At 46.3% G+C, this 20,027-nt stretch overlaps 1 protein-coding gene across 1 annotated transcript in view; it reads left to right on the top strand.

Moving 5' to 3' along the window:
* The first annotated feature begins 17,813 nt into the window (after nucleotides 1–17,813).
* flvcr2a (FLVCR choline and putative heme transporter 2a) overlaps nucleotides 17,814–20,027 on the top strand; it is a 390,222-nt gene continuing 388,008 nt past the window's right edge. The window contains exon 1 of the mRNA XM_072494542.1: nucleotides 17,814–18,257. Coding sequence (XP_072350643.1) covers nucleotides 17,925–18,257 — 333 coding nt within the window. The 5' untranslated portion in view covers nucleotides 17,814–17,924. The remainder of the gene's footprint in view (nucleotides 18,258–20,027) is intronic.

Genomic DNA, 20,027 nt, shown 5'->3' with positions numbered 1-20,027 from the left:
CGAGGCAGGTTTTTTACACAGAGGGTGGTGAGTGCCTGGAACGCGTTGCCAGGGGAGGTTGTGGAAGCAGATACATTAACGGCGTTCAAAAGGCATCTTGACAAACACATGGACAGGATGGGTATAGAGGGATACGGCACAAGGAAGTGCTGAGGGTTTTGGCCAAGGTTAGTATCGTGACCGGTACAGGCTTGGAGGGCCGAAGGGCCTGTTCCTGTGCTGTATTGTTGTTTGTTCTATATTAGCTCAATTAATAATTGAAAATGTGAGCTGGTTAGTTTTAACACTGAGGGATGTGGAGACAGGCAGGTGGGGGGAGTTACTTATCAATCACTATCCTGTCAAATGATAGAACCCGAGCCGAGGGGCTGAATGGTCTCCTCTGTTCCCATGACGACCACTACAGAGCTTCCTCTGCAAAGTCAATAGCTGTTGATCTGAAATTTCAGCAACTGTGGAAATTTCGCTAACCAAAAGTAGAGTTAATTTATCTACACATTAATGAAGATAGGATTTTAACAGACCCTCCTCTGTATCTGGAGATTGCGTCATCCATCACTTCTTCAATAATTATTACAGTTTAATAAAGCCTTGTGTTTAAGTATTACTCATTTGGCTTCAATTGCACTTTCTTTGGGAACAGTTTGATAAATTGTTTCCTTGACCTTAGATTATTTATATTTCAGACTATCTCTATTTGGCATACAGTTGGTCATTAAAGAGTGTTCTATGATAGTGTGTCATCACAAATCATTAACTATTACAATATTCCAGAGTGATTATTACACATTTCAGCACAACATGGGATCTTGTCAGTCATTTCCAAAAGGGTTGGAGATGTTACAGAATTCTAAGATTGACAATGCAAGCGAGAATTTCCTGTTAATGATCTCACTGAATACAAAGGCATGATTTTAACAAGTTGACCTGTTTGTAGTGAGCGAGTCTGAGAGCACGAGAGGTCTCAGCAGTGTGTAATTGTCACAGTTTTTAACTGTTTCTGAATCCTGTGCTTCATTTAAATGCTGATCCACAAACTATTCATTTCAGCTCAACTATTTCAAGGGAAAGTGTAAACCTCAGAGTTGAAACATCGGGGGCGAGATTCCCGAGCCCCCGCCGGGCCGGAGAATCGCCAGGGGGCGCCATGAATCCCGCCCCGGCGCCGGTTGCCGGATTCTCCGGCGCCGGTTTTTCAGCGGGGGCGGGAATCGCGTCGCGCTGGTCGGGGGCCGTTGGCAGCGCCCCCCCCCCCCGGCGATTCTCCGCCTCGCGATGGGCCGACTGGCCACCCGTTTTCGGCCAGTCCCTCTGAATTAGACCAGGTCCGTACCGGCGGGACCTGGCTCTGCTGGTGGCCTGCGGAGTCCTCGGGGGGGCGCGGGGGGATCTGGCCCTGGGGGGGCCCCCACGGTGGCCTGGCCCGCGATCGGGGCCCACCGATCCACGGGCAGGCCTGTGCCATGGGGGTACTCTTTCCCTCCGTGCCGACCGCTGTAACGGTCCGCCACGTCTGACGCGGAGAAGAACCCCCCTGAGCATTGTTGTCGCTTTCTTTCTACTTTGTCTTTTCTGTGGCTCTGTTCCAATTATGGCAATCAGTGAGTTTGCCTTTCTTTCTATGTTATCTATGTCTTAATGCTTAGCGTCGCCAGGTATCAAATGATACCACCGCAAGTTTCAACCGGCTATCGATCAAAGAGCCAAACACCAGTTAGTTAGTTCAAGGTCAAGGGTACTGTATTTACACACAATTAGTCATGCAACATAAACACTACTAGTTAACTACACCTATCGACTAAGACAACCTGTACTTAACTTCGGGCACCCGGCTTAGGTCAGGAAACAGTGGCCGCTGTTCAATTCTGTATCTCTCGGGTTCGAAGGAGTAACTGCTGCTCAGCTGGACTCATCCGTCTGGGAGCGGGCGTTGAACTTGGACTCGCTTCTGGTGTTGCTACGATTGGTGATGACCGTGACCGGGGTACCAAGGCCAAAAGTGAGCGAACATATGGTGAACTCTTCTTCTTATACTCAGGGGGTTTTCGCGCTCTTTTGGGCGGTCCTTCGATTTGGGCCTTACTAACTGGGTGATCCCTGATCACTCCGTTCAATTCCTTAACCAATAAGTGGGCGGGGATCTGGATGGCTGGGCGTGTCCCAAGCGGTCACAGACCCTGTTGTTTACGTGTCCCTTGAACAGGGAGTGGCGCCGAAATGTCTGGGACTGTCCCAGTCGCTCGAGTACCAGTCCTTTGTCTGGGTGAAGATGGGCCATCAAATGCTAATCGGCCCCATTAAAATGCTAATTGGGCGGAGTTTCGATACCGTCTGGACTTTTGCTGACAAATATGCGTTTCAGGCTCTGAGCCTGCCTGAGTCTTGGCTTGTCCATTTTACCCGCCAGGCTTTGCGAGTTTCTCTGTACCTAGTTGGAAGTGGCCATCCCAGATGGCTACAGCATGCGCTGGGATGACGCCGGCACACGCTGGCGCTCCCGTGCATGCGCCAACTCACACCGGCCGTGGAGGCCCTTCGGCACCGGTTGGCGCGGCACCAAACCCCTCCAGCGCCGGCCTAGCCCCTGAAGGTGCGGAGGATTCCGTGCCTTCCGGGCGGCCCGACGCCGGAGTGGTTCATGCCAGTCCTCGGCGCCGGTACGGCCCGCCCCGCCGGGTAGCGGAGAATCCCGGCCGAGGTTTTCAGGGAAAGCGAGGAACCTGAGATACAATACAGTAAGACAGAGCAAAAACACAAAATACTGGACAATCGCAGCACCTTGACAAACACATGGACAGGACGGGTATAGAGGGACACGGCACAAGGAAGTGCTGAGGGTTTCGGCCAAGGTTAGTATCGTGACCGGTACAGGCTTGGAGGGCCGAAGGGCCTGTTCCTGTGCTGCATTGTTCTTTGTTCTATATTAGCTCAATTAATAATTGAAAATGTGAGCTGGTTAGTTTTCGCATTGAGGGATGTGGAGACAGGCAGCTGGGGCGAGTTACTTATCAATCACTCAAGTAATCAAAAAACTCAAGTAAGTTTGTTAAACTTGGTTCACATTTAACACCAGGTTTTTCCTTAATTAATCCACAATTGCTGAAGTGGCTGTTAACTTTCTCCCGGGTTGTCACTCCGAGAAACTTCCCCACGACCGACATTAAATTGATAACGTGCAGTTGCTGTGCTCGTCCTTCTGTGCTTTTTGGAAAAGGCTGTAAAGTTTGCAGTTCTCACGTCCTCTGGCACCACTCCTGTGTTTGAAATTCACGCCCTGTGCCTCTGCAGTTTCCATTCTTACTTCATCAGGCCCTGGTGCCTTATCAACATTAAGTACAGACACCCTGGGCGGGATTCTCTGGTCGGCGACGCCAAAATTGTGCTCGGCGATCGGCCGGAGAATCACCATTGGCGGCGAAATCGTGGGTGGCGCCTCTTTCGTGATGCACTGCCCCCTCCAAAGGACAGTAAGAAGTTTTACAACACCAGGTTAAAGTCCAACAGGTTTGTTTCGATGTCACTAGCTTTCGAAGCGCTGCTCCTTCCTCAGGTGAAGGATACCGGAGGAAGGAGCAGCGCTCCGAAAGCTAGTGACATCGAAACAAACCTGTTGGACTTTAACCTGGTGTTGTAAAACTTCTTAATGAGCTCACCCCAGTCCAACGCCGGCATCTCCACACCGTGCCCTCCAAAGGAGGCGTACTCTAGGAGTGCGCCACACGCCATCGGGACCGTCCCAGGATGCTACCTGAGGCGCTCCCCCCGATGCTCCGTCCCCGACTGGCTGAGTTCCCGACGGCGTCGGTCGCGTGTGCTATGTTATGTCGGAACTCGACGTGGCGGCTGCGGATTCAGTTCAGCGTCACCACAGTGGGGGGAGAGCTGAAGCCCGGGCATGGTGTCTTTGGCAGGGGCTAGGGGCACTGCTGGGGTGCGGGCCAGGGGTCGCGAGCCTGGCCAAAAGGGGGGCACTATTTGGCAGGGAGCATTATTTGGCAGGCCGGGTCCCTGCGCGGCTGGACACATGTTGCACGGCCACGGACCCGGGAATTCTCTGACTGTATAGGCAACTCGAGACGGGTGCTCTGTGCTGCTTGGCTGCTAGCCCCCCACTAGACGGAGGATCGGTGGCCGTTTTGCGCCGGTTTTTCGGTTGTAAAACACCACCATTCGCTCGCTGACGTCAGGACATAGCCTGAAATTCAGAGAATCCTGCTCTCGAGCTAATACATCGGACTGCATTCTCCAACGCCTGCCGCCGGTCGCGGTATTCTCAACGTGTCGGAGAATCCAGTGTTGGGGAAAGATGGGATCGGGGCCCTTCGTGGATCGGCTTCCGTGCTACGATCTCCCGTGGCAGAGGCATCGGAGTTTGTGCCACGTACCAGCGGGAAGATGCAAATGGGACAAAATTACCCATTTTCATCCTATAACAGACTGGACAGATTCTCCACATCCCCGGGATTCTACAGCTCTCTGGGTCAGGATTCAGGCGGACGTGGATTGGTATTTTCCAGCATGGACCTCGTGATTGGCCAAAGGGTAAGTATTTAAAGGAGGTGCCTCCAATGTCCATCGGAGGGCCCCACTACCCCCATAAGGCAAACACTGCCCACCAAACCCCTCCTTACCACACCCTCCCATCAGACCCTCCCACCGAAGCCCCCAGTAGAGACCATCATCAAACCATTCCATCAGAGACCCCCACCAGAAACCCCCATTTCAGAGAACCCCCGATAACAGGAACCCTCCCCCATACCAGAGAACCACCCCTCCCCCCATACCCATCAATCACCCCTCCCCATACCCATCAATCACCCCTCCCCCATACCCATCAATCACCCCTCCCCCATACCCATCAATCACCCCTCCCCATACCCATCAATCACCCTCCTGGAAGCGGTCCAGGCAGAAGCAGTGGGAATCATCACTACTTTTTCAAATGCCTGTGCCTTAGACCTGCTGCCTCAGACAGATTTCTAGAAAGCAGCAGATTTAACTTCATAGAAAGTCAAAACTACATCATAAGGCTTTATATCCCCTCCGATCCTTTGAGCTGCAATGCTTCCATTCACTTCAACGGGAAATAAGTTTTAGTACCTGTAGTTGATAACTTACTGGCAGCCAGATGTCTGGACCGTTTAATGTCATTTCCAATCACACTTCATTGCTGTGAAACTAACTAATGTTTATAAACATCTAGTGCTTTCACTTCCTCTTTGTCTCAGCAGAAAGCACGTAACTGCTTTTGATGTGGTCATGAGCAGCCAGCCATAGCTGGATGCATATCTGATATATATGATAACAATCTGAAATGATAGGGTTCAGGGGCTGAGGGTTTATTCAATGTTGGGGTTTAGTGTTTATTCAATGTTATTGTTCAGGGTTTATTCAATGTTGGGGTTCAGGGTTTATTCAATGTTCGGCTTCAGGAATTATTTAATGTTGGGGTTCAAGGTTTATTCAATGTTGGGGTCCAGTGTTTATTCAATGTTGGGGTTCAGGGTTTATTCAATGTTGGGCTTCAAGAATTATTCAATGTTGGGGTTCAGGGTTTTTCAATATTGGGGTTCAGGGTTTATTCAATGTTGGGGTTCAGGGTTTATTCAATGTTGGGCTTCAGGAATTATTCAATGTTGGGGTTCAGGGTTTTTCAATATTGGGGTTCAGGGTTTATTCAATGTTGGGGTTCAGGGTTTATTCAATGTTGGGCTTCAGGAATTATTCAATGTTGGGGTTCAGGGTTTTTCAATATTGGGGTTCAGGGTTTATTCAATGTTCGGCTTCAGCAATCATTCAATGTTGGGGTTCAGGGTTTATTCAATGTTGGGGTTCAGGGTTGTTCAATGATGGGGTACCGGAATTATTCAATGTTGGGGTTCAGGGTTTATTCAATGATGAGGTTCAGGGTTTATGATGCATGTAGAAATGGTACAGCAGTAATCATGGGGGATTTTAATCGACATGTCGATTGGTTTAACCAGGTCGGTCAAGGCAGCCTTGAGGAGGAGTTTATAGAATGTATCCGCGATAGTTTTCTATAACAGTATGTAATGGAACCTACGAGGGAACAAGTGGTCCTAGATCTGGTCCTGTGTAATGAGACAGGATTGATTCAGGATCTCATAGTTAGAGATCCACTTGGAAGGAGCGATCACAATATGGTGGAATTTAAAATACAGTTGGAGAATGACCAGGTAAAATCAAACACTAGTGTTTTGTGCTTAAACAAAGGAGATTACAATGGGATGAGAGAAGAACTAGCTAAGGTAGACTGGGAGCAAAGACTTTATGGTGAAACAGTTGAGGAACAGTGGAGAACCTTCCAAGCGATTTTTCACAGTGCTCAGCAAAGGTTTATACCAACAAAAAGGAAGGACGGTAAAAAGAGGGAAAATCGACCGTGGATATCTAAGGAAATAAGGGAGAGTATCAAATTGAAGGAAAAAGCATACAAAGTAGCAAAGATCAGTGGGAGACTAGGGGACTGGGAAATCTTTAGGGGGCAACAGAAAGCTACTAAAAAAGCTATAAAGAAGAGTAAGATAGATTATGAGTAAACTTGCTCAGAATATAAAAACAGATAGTAAAAGTTTCTACAAATACATAAAACAAAAAAGAATGGCTAAGGTAAATATTGGTCCTTTAGAGGATGAGAAGGGAGATTTAATAATGGGAGATGAAGAAATGGCTGAGGAACTGAACAGGTTTTTTGGGTCGGTCTTCACAGTGGAAGACACAAATAACATGCCAGTGACTGATGGAAATGAGGCTATGACAGGTGAGGACCTTGAGAGGATTGTTATCACCAAGGAGGTCGTGATGGGCAAGCTAATGGGGCTAAAGGTAGACAAGTCTCCTGGACCTGATGGAATGCATCCCAGAGTGCTAAAAGAGATGGCTAGGGAAATTGTAATGCACTAGTGATAATTTACCAAAATTCACTAGACTCTGGGGTGGTCCCGGTGGATTGGAAATTAGCAAACGTGACACCACTGTTTAAAAAAGGAGGTAGGCAGAAAGCGGGTAATTATAGGCCAGTGAGCTTAACTTCGGTAGTAGGGAAGATGCTGGAATCTATCATCGAGGAAGAAATAGCGAGGCATCTGGATGGAAATTGTCCCATTGGGCAGACGCAGCATGGGTTCATAAAGGACAGGTCGTGCCTAACTAATTTAGTGGAATTTTTTGAGGACATTACCAGTGCGGAAGATAACGGGGAGCCAATGGATGTGGTATATCTGGATTTCCAGAAAGCCTTTGACAAGGTGCCACACAAAAGATTGCTGCATAAGATAAAGATGCATGGCATTAAGGGGAAAGTAGTAGCATGGATAGAGGATTGGTTAATTAATAGAAAGCAATGAGTGGGGATTAATGGGTGTTTCTCTGGTTGGCAATCAGTAGCTAGTGGTGTCCCTCAGGGATCAGTGTTGGGCCCACAACTGTTCACAATTTACATATATGATTTGGAGTTGGGGACCAAGGGCAATGTGTCCAAGTTTGCAGACGACACTAAGATAAGTGGTAAAGCAAAAAGTGCAGAGGATACTGGAAGTCTGCAGAGGGATTTGGATAGGCTAAGTGAATGGGCTAGGGTCTGGCAGATGGAATACAATGTTGACAAATGTGAGGTTATCCATTTTGGTAGGAATAACAGCAAAAGGGATTATTATTTAAATGATAAAATATTAAAACATGCTGCTGTGCAGAGAGACCTGGGTGTGCTAGTGCATGAGTCACAAAAAGTTGGTTTACAGGTGCAACAGGTGATTAAGAAGGCAAATGGAATTTTGTCCTTCATTGCTAGAGGGATGGAGTTCAAGACTAGGGCGGTTATGCTGCAATTGTATAAGGTGTTAGTGAGGCCACACCTGGAGTATTGTGTCGGTTTTGCTCTCCTTACTTGAGAAAGGACGTACTGGCACTGGAGGGTGTGCAGAGGAGATTCACTAGGTTAATCCCAGAGATGAAGGGGTTGGATTACGAGGAGAGGTTGAGTAGACTGGGACTGTACTCGTTGGAATTTAGAAGGATGAGGGGGGATCTTATAGAAACATATAAGATTATGAAGGGAATAGATAGGATAGATGCGGGCAGGTTGTTTCCACTGGCGGGTGAAAGCAGAACTAGGGGGCATAGCCTCAAAATAAGGGGAAGTAGATTTAGGACTGAGTTCAGGAGGAACTTCTTCACCCAAAGGGTTGTGAATCTATGGAATTCCTTGCCCAGTGAAGCAGTAGAGGCTCCTTCATTAAATGTTTTTAAGATAAAGATAGATAGTTTTTTGAAGAATAAAGTGATTGAGGGTTATGGTGTTCGGGCCGGAAAGTGGAGCTGAGTCCACAAAAGATCAGCCATGATCTCATTGAATGGCGGAGCAGGCTCGAGGGGCCAGATGGCCGACTCCTGCTCCTAGTTCTTATGTTCTTATTCAATGTTCGGCTTCAGGAATTATTCAATGTTGGGGTTCAGGGTTTATTCAATGTTGGGATTCAGGGTTTTTTCGATGTTGGGGTTCAGGGTTTATTCGATGTTGGGGTTCAGTGTTTATTCGATGTTGGGGTTCAGGGTTTATTCGATGTTGGGGTTCAGTGTTTATTCAATGTTGAGGTTCAGGGTTTATTCAATGTTGGGGCTCAGGGTTTATTCAATTTTGGGGTTCAGGGTTTATTCAATGTTGGGGTTGAGGGTTTATTCAATGTTGGGATTCAGGGTTTTTTCGATGTTGGGGTTCAGGGTTTATTCGATGTTGGGGCTCAGGGTTTATTCAATGTTGGGATTCAGGGTTTTTTCGATGTTGGTGTTCAGGGTTTATTCAATGTTGAGGTTCAGGGTTTATTCAATGTTGGGGTTCAGGGTTTATTCAATGTTGAGGTTCAGGGTTTATTCAATGTTGGGGCTCAGGGTTTATTCAATTTTGGGGTTCAGGGTTTATTCAATGTTGGGGTTCAGGGTTTATTCAATTATGGGGTTCAGAGTTTATTCAATGTTGGGGTTCAGGGTGTATTCCATGATGGGGTTCAGGGGCTGAGGGTTTATTCAATGTTGCGGTTCAGGGTTTATTCAGTGTTGGGGTTCAGGGTTTATTTAATTATGGCTCCGGGGTTTATTTAATGATTGGGGTTCAGGGTTTATTCACTGTGGGGATTCAGGGTTTGTTCAATGTTGGGGTTCAGGGTTTATTCAATTAGGTGGTTCAGGGTTTATTCAATTTTGGGGATCAGAGATTATTCAATGTTGGGGTTCAGGGTTTATTCAATGTTGGGGTTCAGGATTTATTCAGTGTTGGGGTTCAGTGTTAATCAATTATGGGGTTTAGGGTTTATTCAATGTTGGGGTTCAGGGTTTATTCAATGATGGGGTTCAGGGTTTATTCAATGTTGGGGTTCAGGGTTTGTTCAAGGTTGGGGTTCAGGGATATTTTCAGTGTTGGGGTTGAGAGTTTATTCAATGTTGGGGTTCAGGGATTATTCAATGTTGGGGTTCAGGGTTTATTCAATGTTGAGGTTTAGGGTTTATTCAATGTTGGGGCTCAGGGTTTATTCGATTTTGGGGTTCAGGGTTTATTCAATTATGGTGTTCAGAGTTTATTCAGTGTTGTGGTTCAGGGTGTATTCCATGATGGGGTTCAGGGGCTGAGGGTTTATTAAATGTTGCGGTTCAGGGTTTATTCAGTGTTGGGGTTCAGGGTTTATTTAATGACGGCTCTGGGGTTTATTTAATGATTGGGGTCCAGGGTTTATTCAATGTTGGGCTTCGGGGTTTATTTGATGTTGGGGTTCAGGGTTTATTCAATGTTAGGGTTCAGGGTTTGTTCAATGTTGGGGTTCAGGGTTTATTCAATGATGTGGTTCAGGGTTTATTCAATTTTGGGGTTCAGAGGTTATTCAATGTTGGGGTTCAGGGTGTATTCAACGTTGGGATTCAGGGTTTATTCAGTGTTGGGGTTCAGTGTTAATCAATTATGGGGTTTAGGGTTTATTCAATGTTGGGGTTCAGGGTTTATTCAATGTTGGTGTTCAGGGTTTATTCAATGGTGAGGTTCAGGGTGTATTCCATGATGGGGTTCAGGGGCTGAGGGTTTATTCAATGTTGGGGCTCAGGGTGTATTCCATGATGGGGTTCAGGGGCTGAGGGTTTATTCAATGTTGGGGTTCAGGGTTTATTCAGTGTTGGGCTTCAGGGTTTATTTGATGTTGGAGTTCAGGGTTTATTCAATGTTGGAGTTCAGGGTTTATTCAATGTTGGGGTTCAGGGGTTTTCAATGTTGGGGTTCAGGGTTTATTCAATGTTGGGGTTCAGTGTTTATTCAATGTTGGGGTTCAGGGGTTTATTCAATGATGGACTTCAGAGTTTATTCAATGTTGGGATTCAAGGTTTATTCAGTGTTTGGGGTTCAGTGTTAATCAATTATTGGGTTTAGGGAATGTACAATAATGGGGTTCAGAATGTATTCAATGTTGGTGTTCAGGATTTTTCAATGTTGGGGTTCAGGGTTTATTCAATGTTGGGGCTCAGGGTTTATTCAATGTTGGGGTTCGAGGTTTATTTGATGTTGGGGTTCAGGGTTTATCCAATGTTAGAGTTCAGGGTCTTTCAATGTTGAGGTTCAGGGTTTATTCAATGTTGGGGTTCAGGGTTTATTCAATATTGGGGTTTAGGGTTTATTCAATGATGGAGCTCAGGGTTTATTCAATGTTGAGGTTCAGGGTGTTTTCGATGTTGGGGTTCAGGATTTATTCAATGTTGGGGTTCAGGGTTTATTCGATGTTGGGGTTCAGTGTTTATTCAATGCTGAGGTTCAGGGTTTATTCAATGTTGGGGCTCAGGGTTTATTCAATTTTGGGGTTCAGGGTTTATTCAATGTTGGGGTTCAGGGTTTATTCAATTATGGGGTTCAGTGTTTATTCAATGTTGGGGTTCAGGGTGTATTCCATGATGGGGTCAGGGGCTGAGGGTTTATTCAATGTTGGGGTTCAGGGTTTATTCAGTGTTGGAGTTCAGGGTTTATTTGATGTTGGGGTTCAGGGTTTGTTCGATGTTGGAATTCAGGGTTTATTCAAAGTTGGGGTTCAGGGTTTATTCAATGTTGGGGCTCAGGGTTTATTCAATGATGGAGTTCAGGGTTTATTCAATGTTGGGGTTCAAGGTTTATTCAGTGTTGGGGTTCAGTATTAATCAATTATTGGGTTTAGGGTATGTACAATAATGGGGTTCAGGGTTTATTCAATGTTGGTGTTCAGGATTTTTCAATGTTGGGGTTCAGGGTTTATTAAATGTTGGGGTTCAGGGTTTATTCAATGTTGGGGTTCGAGGTTTATTTGATGTTGGGGTTCAGGGTTTATCCAATGTTAGAGTTCAGGGTCTTTCAATGTTGAGGTTCAGGGTTTATTCAATGTTGGGGTTCAGGGTTTATTCAATATTGGGGTTTAGGGTTTATTCAATGATGGGGCTCAGGGTTTATTCAATGTTGGGGTTCAGGGTTTTTTCGATGTTGGGGTACAGGGTTTATTCAATGTTGGGGTTCAGGGTTTATTCGATGTTGGAGTTCAGGGTTTATTCAATATTGGGGTTTAGGGTTTATTCAATATTGGGGTTTAGGGTTTATTCAATGATGGGGCTCAGGGTTTATTCAATGTTGGGGTTCAGGGTTTTTTCGATGTTGGGGTACAGGGTTTATTCAATGTTGGGGCTCAGGGTTTATTCAATTTTGGGGTTCAGGGTTTATTCAATGTTGGGGTTCAGGGTTTATTCAATTATGGGGTTCAGAGTTTATTCAATGTTGGGGTTCAGGGTGTATTCCATGATGGGGGTCAGGGACTGAGGGTTTACTCAATGTTGCGGTTCAGGGTTTATTCAGTGTTGGGGTTCAGGGTTTAGTCAATGTTGGGGTTCGGGGTTTATTTGATGTTGTGGTTCAGGGTTTCTTCAATGTTGGGGTTCGGGGTTTATTTGATGTTGTGGTTCAGGGTTTATTCAATGTTGGGTTTCAGGATATGTTCAATGTTGGGGTTCAGGGTTTATTCAATGTTGGGGTTCAGGGTTTATTCAGTGTTGGGGTTCAGTGTTAATCAATTATGGGGTTTAGGGTTTATTCAATGTTGTGGTTCAGGGTTTATTCAATGTTGGGGTTCAGGGTATGTTCAATGTTGGGGTTCAGGGTTTATTCAATGTTGGGGTTCAGTGTTTATTCAATGTTGGGGTTCGGGGTTTATTCAGTGTTGGGGTTGAGGGTTTATTCAATGTTGGGGTTCAGGGTTTATTCAATGTTGGGGTTCGCGGGTCATTTGATGTTGGGGTTCAGGGTTTATTCAATGTTGGGGTTCAGGGTATGTTCGATGTTGGGGTTCAGTGTTTATTCAATGTTGGGGTTCAGGGTTTATTCAATGTTGGAATTCAGTGTTAATCAATTATGGGGTTTAGGGTTTATTCAATGTTGGGGTTTAGGGTTTATTCAATGTTGGGGTTCAGGATTTATTCAATGTTGGGGTTCAGTGTTTATTCACTGTTGGGGTTCGGGGTTTATTCAGTGTTGGGGTTGAGGGTTTATTCAATGTTGGGGTTCAGGGTTTATTCAATGTTGGTGTTCGCAGTTTATTTGATGTTGGGGTTCAGGGTTTATTCAACGTTGGGGTTCAGGGTTTATTCAATGTTGGGGCTCAGGGTTTATTCAATGTTGGGGTTCAGGGTTTATTCAATGTTGGGGCTCAGGGTTTGTTCAATGCTGGGGTTTAGGGTTTATTCAATGTTGGGGTTCAGGGTTTATTCAATGTTGGGGTTCAGGGTATGTTCAATGTTGGGGTTCAGTGTTTATTCAATGTTGGGGTTCAGGGTTTATTCAATGTTGGGGTTCAGTGTTAATCAATTATGGGGTTTAGGGTTTATTCAATGTTGGGGTTTAGGGTTTATTCAATGTTGGGGTTCAGGATTTATTCAATGTTGGGGTTCAGTGTTTATTCACTGTTGGGGTTCGGGGTTTATTCAGTGTTGGGGTTGAGGGTTTATTCAATGTTGGGGTTCAGGGTTTATTCAATGTTGGTGTTCGCAGTTTATTTGATGTTGGGGTTCAGGGTTTATTCAATGTTGGGGTTCAGGGTTTATTCAATGTTGGGGCTCAGGGTTTATTCAATGTTGGGGTTCAGGGTTTATTCAATGTTGGGGCTCAGGGTTTGTTCAATGTTGGGGTTCAGGGTTTATTCAATGTCGGGGCTCAGGGTTTGTTCAATGTTGGGGTTCAGGGTTTATTCAATGTTGGGGTTCAGGGTTTATTCAATGTTGAGGTCTAGGGTTTATTCAATGTTGGGGCTCAGGGTTTATTCGATTTTGGGGTTCAGGGTTTATTCAATGTTGGGGTTCAGGGTTTATTCAATTATGGGGTTCAGGGGCTGAGGGTTTATTCAATGTTGGGGCTCAGGGTTTATTCGATTTTGGGGTTCAGGGTTTATTCAATTATGGGGTTCAGAGTTTATTCAATATTGGGGTTCAGGGTGTATTCCATGATGGGGTTCAGGGGCTGAGGGTTTATTCAATGTTGCGGTTCAGGATTTATTCAGTGTTGGGGTTCAGGGTTTATTCAATGTTGGGGATCGCAGTTTATTTGATGTTGGGGTTCAGGGTTTATTCAATGTTGGGGATCGCAGTTTATTTGATGTTGGGGTTCAGGGTTTATTCAATGTTGGGCTTCGGGGTTTATTTGATGTTGGGGTTCAGGGTTTATTCAATGTTAGGGTTCTGGGTTTGTTCAATGTTGGGGTTCAGGGTTTATTCAATTTGGGGGTTCAGAGATTATTCAATGTTGGGGTTCAGTGTTAATCAATTATGGGGTTTAGGGTTTATTCAATGTTGGGGTTCAGGGTTTATTCAATGTTGGGGTTCAGAGTTTATTCAATGTTGAGGTTCAGGGTGTATTCCATGATGGGGTTCAGGGGCTGAGGCTTTATTCAATGTTGAGGTTCAGGGTTTATTCAAAGTTGCGGTTCAGGGTTTATTCAATGATGGACTTCAGAGTTTATTCAATGTTGGGGTTCAAGGTTTATTCAGTGTTGGGATTCAGTATTAATCAATTATTGGGTTTAGGGAATGTACAATAATGGGGTTCAGAATGTATTCAATGTTGGTGTTCAGGATTTTTCAATGTTGGGGTTCAGGGTTTATTCAATGTTGGGGTTCAGGGTTTATTCAATGATGGGCTCACGTTTATTCAATGTTGGGGTTCATGGTTTATTCAATGTTGGGGTTCAGGGTTTATTCAATGTTGGGGTTCGAGGTTTATTTGATGTTGGGGTTCAGGGTTTATCCAATGTTAGAGTTCAGGGTCTTTCAATGATGAGGGTCATGGTTTATTCAATGTTGGGGTTTCGGGTTTATTCAATGTTGGGGTTTCGGGTTTATTCAATTATGGGGCTCAGGGTTTATTCAATGTTGGGGTTCAGGGTTTATTCAAAGTTGGGATTCGGGGTTTATTCAATGTTGGGGTTCAGGGTTTAATAAATGTTGGGGTTTAGGGTTTATTCAATGTTGGGCTTCGGGGTTTATTCAATGTTGGGGTTCAGGGTTTATTCAATGATGTGGTTCAGGGTTTATTCAATTTTGGGATTCGGAGATTATTCAATGTTGGGGTTCAGGGTTTATTCAGTGTTGGGGTTCAGTGTTAATCAATTGTGGGGTTTAGGGTTTATTCAATGTTGGGGTTCAGAGTTTATTCACTGGTGAGGTTCAGGGTGTATTCCATGATGGGGTTCATGGGCTGAGGGTGTATTCAATGCTGGGGTTCAGTGTTTATTCAGTGTTGAGGTTCAGGCTGTATTCCATGATGGGGTTCAGGGGCTGAGTGTTTATTCAATGTTTGGGTTCAGGGTTTATTCAGTGTTGGGGTTCAGTGTTAATCAATTATTGGGTTTAGGGTATGTACAATAATGGGGTTCAGGGTTTATTCAATGTTGGGGTTCAGGGTTTATTCAATGTTTGGGTTCAGGGTTTATTCAGTGTTTGGGTTCAGGATTATTTAATTATGTCTATGGCGTTTCATTAATGATTGGGGTTCAGGGTTTATTCAATGTTGGGGTTCAGGGTTTATTCGATGTTGGGGTTCAGGGTTGGTTCAATGTTGGGGTTCAGGGGTTTTCAATGTTGGGGTTCAAGGTTTATTCAATGTTGGGGTTCAGGGTCTATTTAATGTTGGGGTTCAGGGTTTATTCAATGTTGGGGTTCAGGGTTTATTCAATGATGGAGTTCAGGGTTTATTCAATGTTGGGGGTCAAGGTTTATTCAATGTTGGGGTTCAGGGTTTATTTGATGTTGGGGTTCAGGGTTTGTTCAATGTTGGGGTTCAGGGTTTATTCAATGTTGGGGGTCAAGGTTTATTCAGTGTTGGAGTTCAGTGTTAATCAATTATGTGGTTTAGCGTATGTACAATGATGGGGTTCAGATTTATTCAATGTTGGTGTTCAAGATTTTTCAATGTTGGGGTTCATGGTTTATTTTATTATGGGGGTTAGGTTATATATAATGTTGGGGTTCAGGGTTTATTCATTGTTGGGGTAAAGGGTTTATTCAATGCTGGGGTTCAGGGTGTATTCCATGATGGGGTTCAGGGGCTGAGGGTTTATTCAATGTTGAGGTTCCGGGTTTATTTAATGATTGGGGTTCAGTGTTTATACAATGATTGGGGTTGTGTTTATTCAATGTTGGGGTTCAGGGTTTATTGAATGTCGGGGTTCAGGGTTTATTCAATGTTGGGGGTGAGTGGTTGAGGAGTTATTCAATGTTTGGATTTCAGGGTTTATTCAATATTGGGGTTCAGGGTGTATTCCATGATGGGGTTCAGGAGCTGAGGGTTTATTCAATGTTGGGGGTGAGTGAATGGAGCTTTATTCAATTGAAGTGATATGGAAGGGGTCCTTTGGGAGCTCCAGTATTAATAGTGCAGGGTAGGAAGCGAAGACACTGCAGACGCCTGTGTGTGTGGCTATGAAATTGACTGTGTCACCTAGCTGGACAATACTGCAAGGAACCTTGGAGGATATTGGAATTGTCAACCATTCCAAAGGCTGGAGGCAGACAAGGGTGAGGAATAGTTTACCGTAACTTTGTGAAGAGCTGGTTCAGTTGAGGGCAGAATATTGTCTGAAGCAATTCAAATGCGGAGTGCAGGGAAAGATTTGGGATCCAACGATACTTTATGGAGTTCGGAGAGAAATGCAGTTTATAAGTGGGGGTGGGGCGAGGGGGGGAGAATCAGTGGTGTTTTTTCCTGAGAAGGAGGTTCATGATTTGAAAGGGTGGATTACCAGGGTGGAACCTGTTATTCCTCTCTCTGGTGAAAGAATGCGGTTCATTTTTCTCACTCAGTCCACACTGATACCTTCCTCATTCCCCAGTTGCTTCAGACATGAAGTGACTGCCTGTCACCCTTTAACACAACCACCGCACCTCGTATAGCTTTGAAATGTGTTTCAAATGGTTAAGGAATTTTAAAGTAATACTCGAAGTGAACCCTTCACATTAATGTTTTAGAATTGACTCACTAGGTTCACATTGTTTCTCAGCCTCGTGCCACGTTTTGACCCCTTTACAGATCAGGAATATTATTGAAGTTTCAATTTCACAAAGGGATTTATTAAGTCTGAATAGTTATTTGTGATTTAGCCCAGAAGTGAAGGTGAGGAGCTGCTGTTTCAATGTGATGGGTTTGCTGTTTGACATTGTGCTCACAGCCTCCCACAGGGGGTAGTGTCAGGAGGCGGAGCGGGAGGAGTTTCTACACCACCAGGCTGTGTGTGTGAGTGAGTAACAAGGATCTCAGAGTGTGCACAGCGACACAGCCTGAGGCAGGATCACACCCAGTGTGCAGCTGTACCCGTAAGAGTCTCTGAGTGTCTCTGCTGCCGTGTCTCTGAGTCTGAGTGAGTGTTTCTGCTGCTGTGTGTCTGAGTGTTTCTCAGTGAGTGTCTGAGTGTCTCTGAGTGAGTGTCTCTGCTGCTGTGTAACAGGGAGACAGCCTGAGGCGGGATCACAGCCCTGTCCTGGAGCTGGGATTGGGACTGAACTGGGATTGAGCTGGGACTGGAACTGAGCTGGGACTGGAACTGAGGTGGCATTGAGCTGGGACTGAGCTGGGAAGGTGGGGATTGAGCTGGGATTGAGCTGCGATTGAGTTGGGACTGAGCTGGGATTGAACTGGGACTGAGCTGGGAAGGTGGGGATTGAGCTGGGATTGAACTGGGAAGGTGCGGATTGAGTTGGGATTAAGTTGGGAAGGTGCGGATTGAGCTGGGAAGGTGAGCATTGAGCTGGGGAGGTGGGGATTGAGCTGGGAAGGTGGGGATTGAGCTGGGATTGAGTTGGGAAAGTGGGCATTGAGCTGGGAAGGTGCGGATTGAGTTGGGAAGGTGGGGACTGAGCTGGGATTAAGTTGGAAAGGTGCAGATTGAGCTGGGAAGGTGGGGATTGAGCTGGGAAGGTGGGGATTGAGCTGGGACTGAGTTGGGAAGGTGGAAATTGAGCTGGGATTGAGTTGGGAAGGTGGGGATTGAGCTGGGATTGAGTTGGGAAGGTGGGGATTGAGCTGGGATTGAGTTTGGAAGGTGGGGATTGAGCTGGGAAGGTGGGGATTGAGCTGGGATTGTGTTGGGAGCTGCGGCCACTTCCTGTTGGTGATGTATAAGTTTGAGGATGTGAGAAAGTTTGAGGATGTGAGTAAGGCAGGTGGTTACCCGGGGGAGAGGAAGGTGCCGGGGGGCGGGGGGCAGTGTCAGGGGGGGCAGTGTGGGGGGCAGGGGGGGCAGTGTGGGGGGCAGGCTGCGGGGGGGCTGCACACCCGCCTGTACCGCCGCCGCTGGGTTATTGTCCTTCTGTTCAGCTCCTATTCGCTGTGTAACGCTTTCCAGTGGATCCAATACGGCATCATTAACAACATCATTATGAAGTATTACCGGGTGGATTCCTTCACCATTGACTGGCTCTCCATGATCTACTTTGTGGTTTACATCCCCATCATCTTCCCGGTCACCTGGCTGCTGGACAGGAAGGGCCTGAGGGTCATCGCGCTCTGCGGCTGCGGCCTGAATTGCTGCGGGGCCTGGGTCAAGATCGCCAGCGTGCGGCCCGACCTCTTCCCGGTCACTTTCCTGGGACAGACCGTCTGCGGCATCGCCCAGGTCTTCATCCTGGGAATGCCGTCCCGCATCGCTTCCGTCTGGTTCGGCCCGAACGAAGTCTCCACCGCCTGCTCCATCGCCGTCTTCGGCAACCAGGTCAGTCCGGGGGCTAGCAGGGGCTGGGCGGGCCGAGCGGCCGCCGCGCGGGCACCCTGCACATTCCCCACAGCAGCAACCCCCCCAAAACCCCCTGGGACGCCACCCCCCAGACACAGGGATTAATAATAATCGCTTATCGTCACAAGTAGGCTTCAACGAAGTTACTGTGAAAAGCCCCTAGTCGCCACATTCCCGGCGCCTGTTCGTGAGGCTGGTACGGGAATTGAACCCACGTTGCTGCATTGTTCTGCATTACAAGCCAGCTGTTTAGCCCACTGAGCTAAACCAGCCCCTGTTCCAGAGAGGGGGGATATCCCTGAAGGGGGCCACAAAATTAGATTGTTCTTGTCTTTGACCAATGACCCCCCGCAGTGCTGTGGGGAATATGTGGGAGCAGTTACTCGGACGCTGCGGTGACCGGCGGTTTGGGCTTTATAAATGTTTTATTGAATTTGCCTCAGTCAGTTACAGACAAACCTGCTCCCTGCAAACTAGCAAAAGTGGGCAGGATTGCAAAAGGGTCACATTTGAGCTGCAGGGTGTGCGAACTTCCCCCCGCCCACAACGTCAACTGACTTCACTGAAATGTTCACGCAATTTCCCCACAAATCTGTGAAAGGGCCAGCAGGTTCTTCCTGCCAGAAAGGGCAGCACGGCAGCACAGTGGTTAGCACTGTGGCTTCACAGCTCCAGGGTCCCAGGTTCGATTCCGGCTCGGGTCACTGTCTGTGCGGAGTCTGCACGTTCTCCCCGAGTCTGCGTGGGCTTCCTCCAGGTGCTCCGGTTTCCTCCCACAGTCCAAAGATGTGTGGGTTAGGTTGACAGGCCATGATAAATTGCCCTTAGTGACCAAACAAGGTTAGGAGGGGTTATTGGGTTACGGGGATAGGGTGGAAGTGAGGGCTTAAGTGGGTCGGTGCAGACTCGATGGGCCGAATGGCCTCCTTCTGTACTGTATGTTCTATGTCTATATCTGGTATTCCTCAACTCTGCCACCCTCTTGTGCTCTGTACTTTCAACAGTGTTTTCTATTAATTAGCTGTACGTTATCACTGATTAAAGTTCGTCCCAATATAAATTGTAAGAAGTCTTACAACACCAGGTTAAAGTCCAACAGGTTTGTTTCAAACACTAGCTTTCGGAGCACTGCTCCTTCCTCAGGTGAATGAAGAGATATGATTACCTTTTACCTGAGGAAGGAGCAGTGCTCCGAAAGCTAGTGTTTGAAACAAACCTGTTGGACTTTAACCTGGTGTTGTAAGACTTCTTACTGTGCCCACCCCAGTCCAACGCCGGCATCTCCACATTATGATAATATAAATTGAACATTGGAATGGGCAATAAATCCAGGTTGCCAAAGTCTCTCCCAGATCCAGAGGACAAGTAACTCGGAAAATTACTTTTCTCTCATTTCTGTTTCATCAGTTTTTTTCAGCTTTTCTGACATACTTTTGAGTAATTTAAATTGAGCATTTTAGGAGTTAATTTTGCTTCGGTCAATTGGTAGCTGCTCCGTCTTCTGAATGATGAAATTGGGTATTAAACCGCAGCGTTAAACCTCATGAACTAGACTGATGTCCTGATGTGCCAAAGGGAGTCGAGGGTTATGGGGAGGGGGGCGGAGGCAGACAGGAAAATGGAGCTGTGACCACAGCCAAGTCCTGATCTTATTGGATGGTGGAGACGGTTGAACGGCCGAATGATCTATTCCACCTCCTGTTGATACGCTGAACAAAATCTAGTGATCACTGTCTTAGAAAATGTACA

The sequence above is a fragment of the Scyliorhinus torazame genome, chromosome 2, assembly GCF_047496885.1.
Source record: "Scyliorhinus torazame isolate Kashiwa2021f chromosome 2, sScyTor2.1, whole genome shotgun sequence".
Taxonomy (NCBI): domain Eukaryota; kingdom Metazoa; phylum Chordata; class Chondrichthyes; order Carcharhiniformes; family Scyliorhinidae; genus Scyliorhinus; species Scyliorhinus torazame.
Note: the sequence above shows the minus strand (reverse complement) of the source record. Positions and strands in the feature narration are given on the sequence as shown.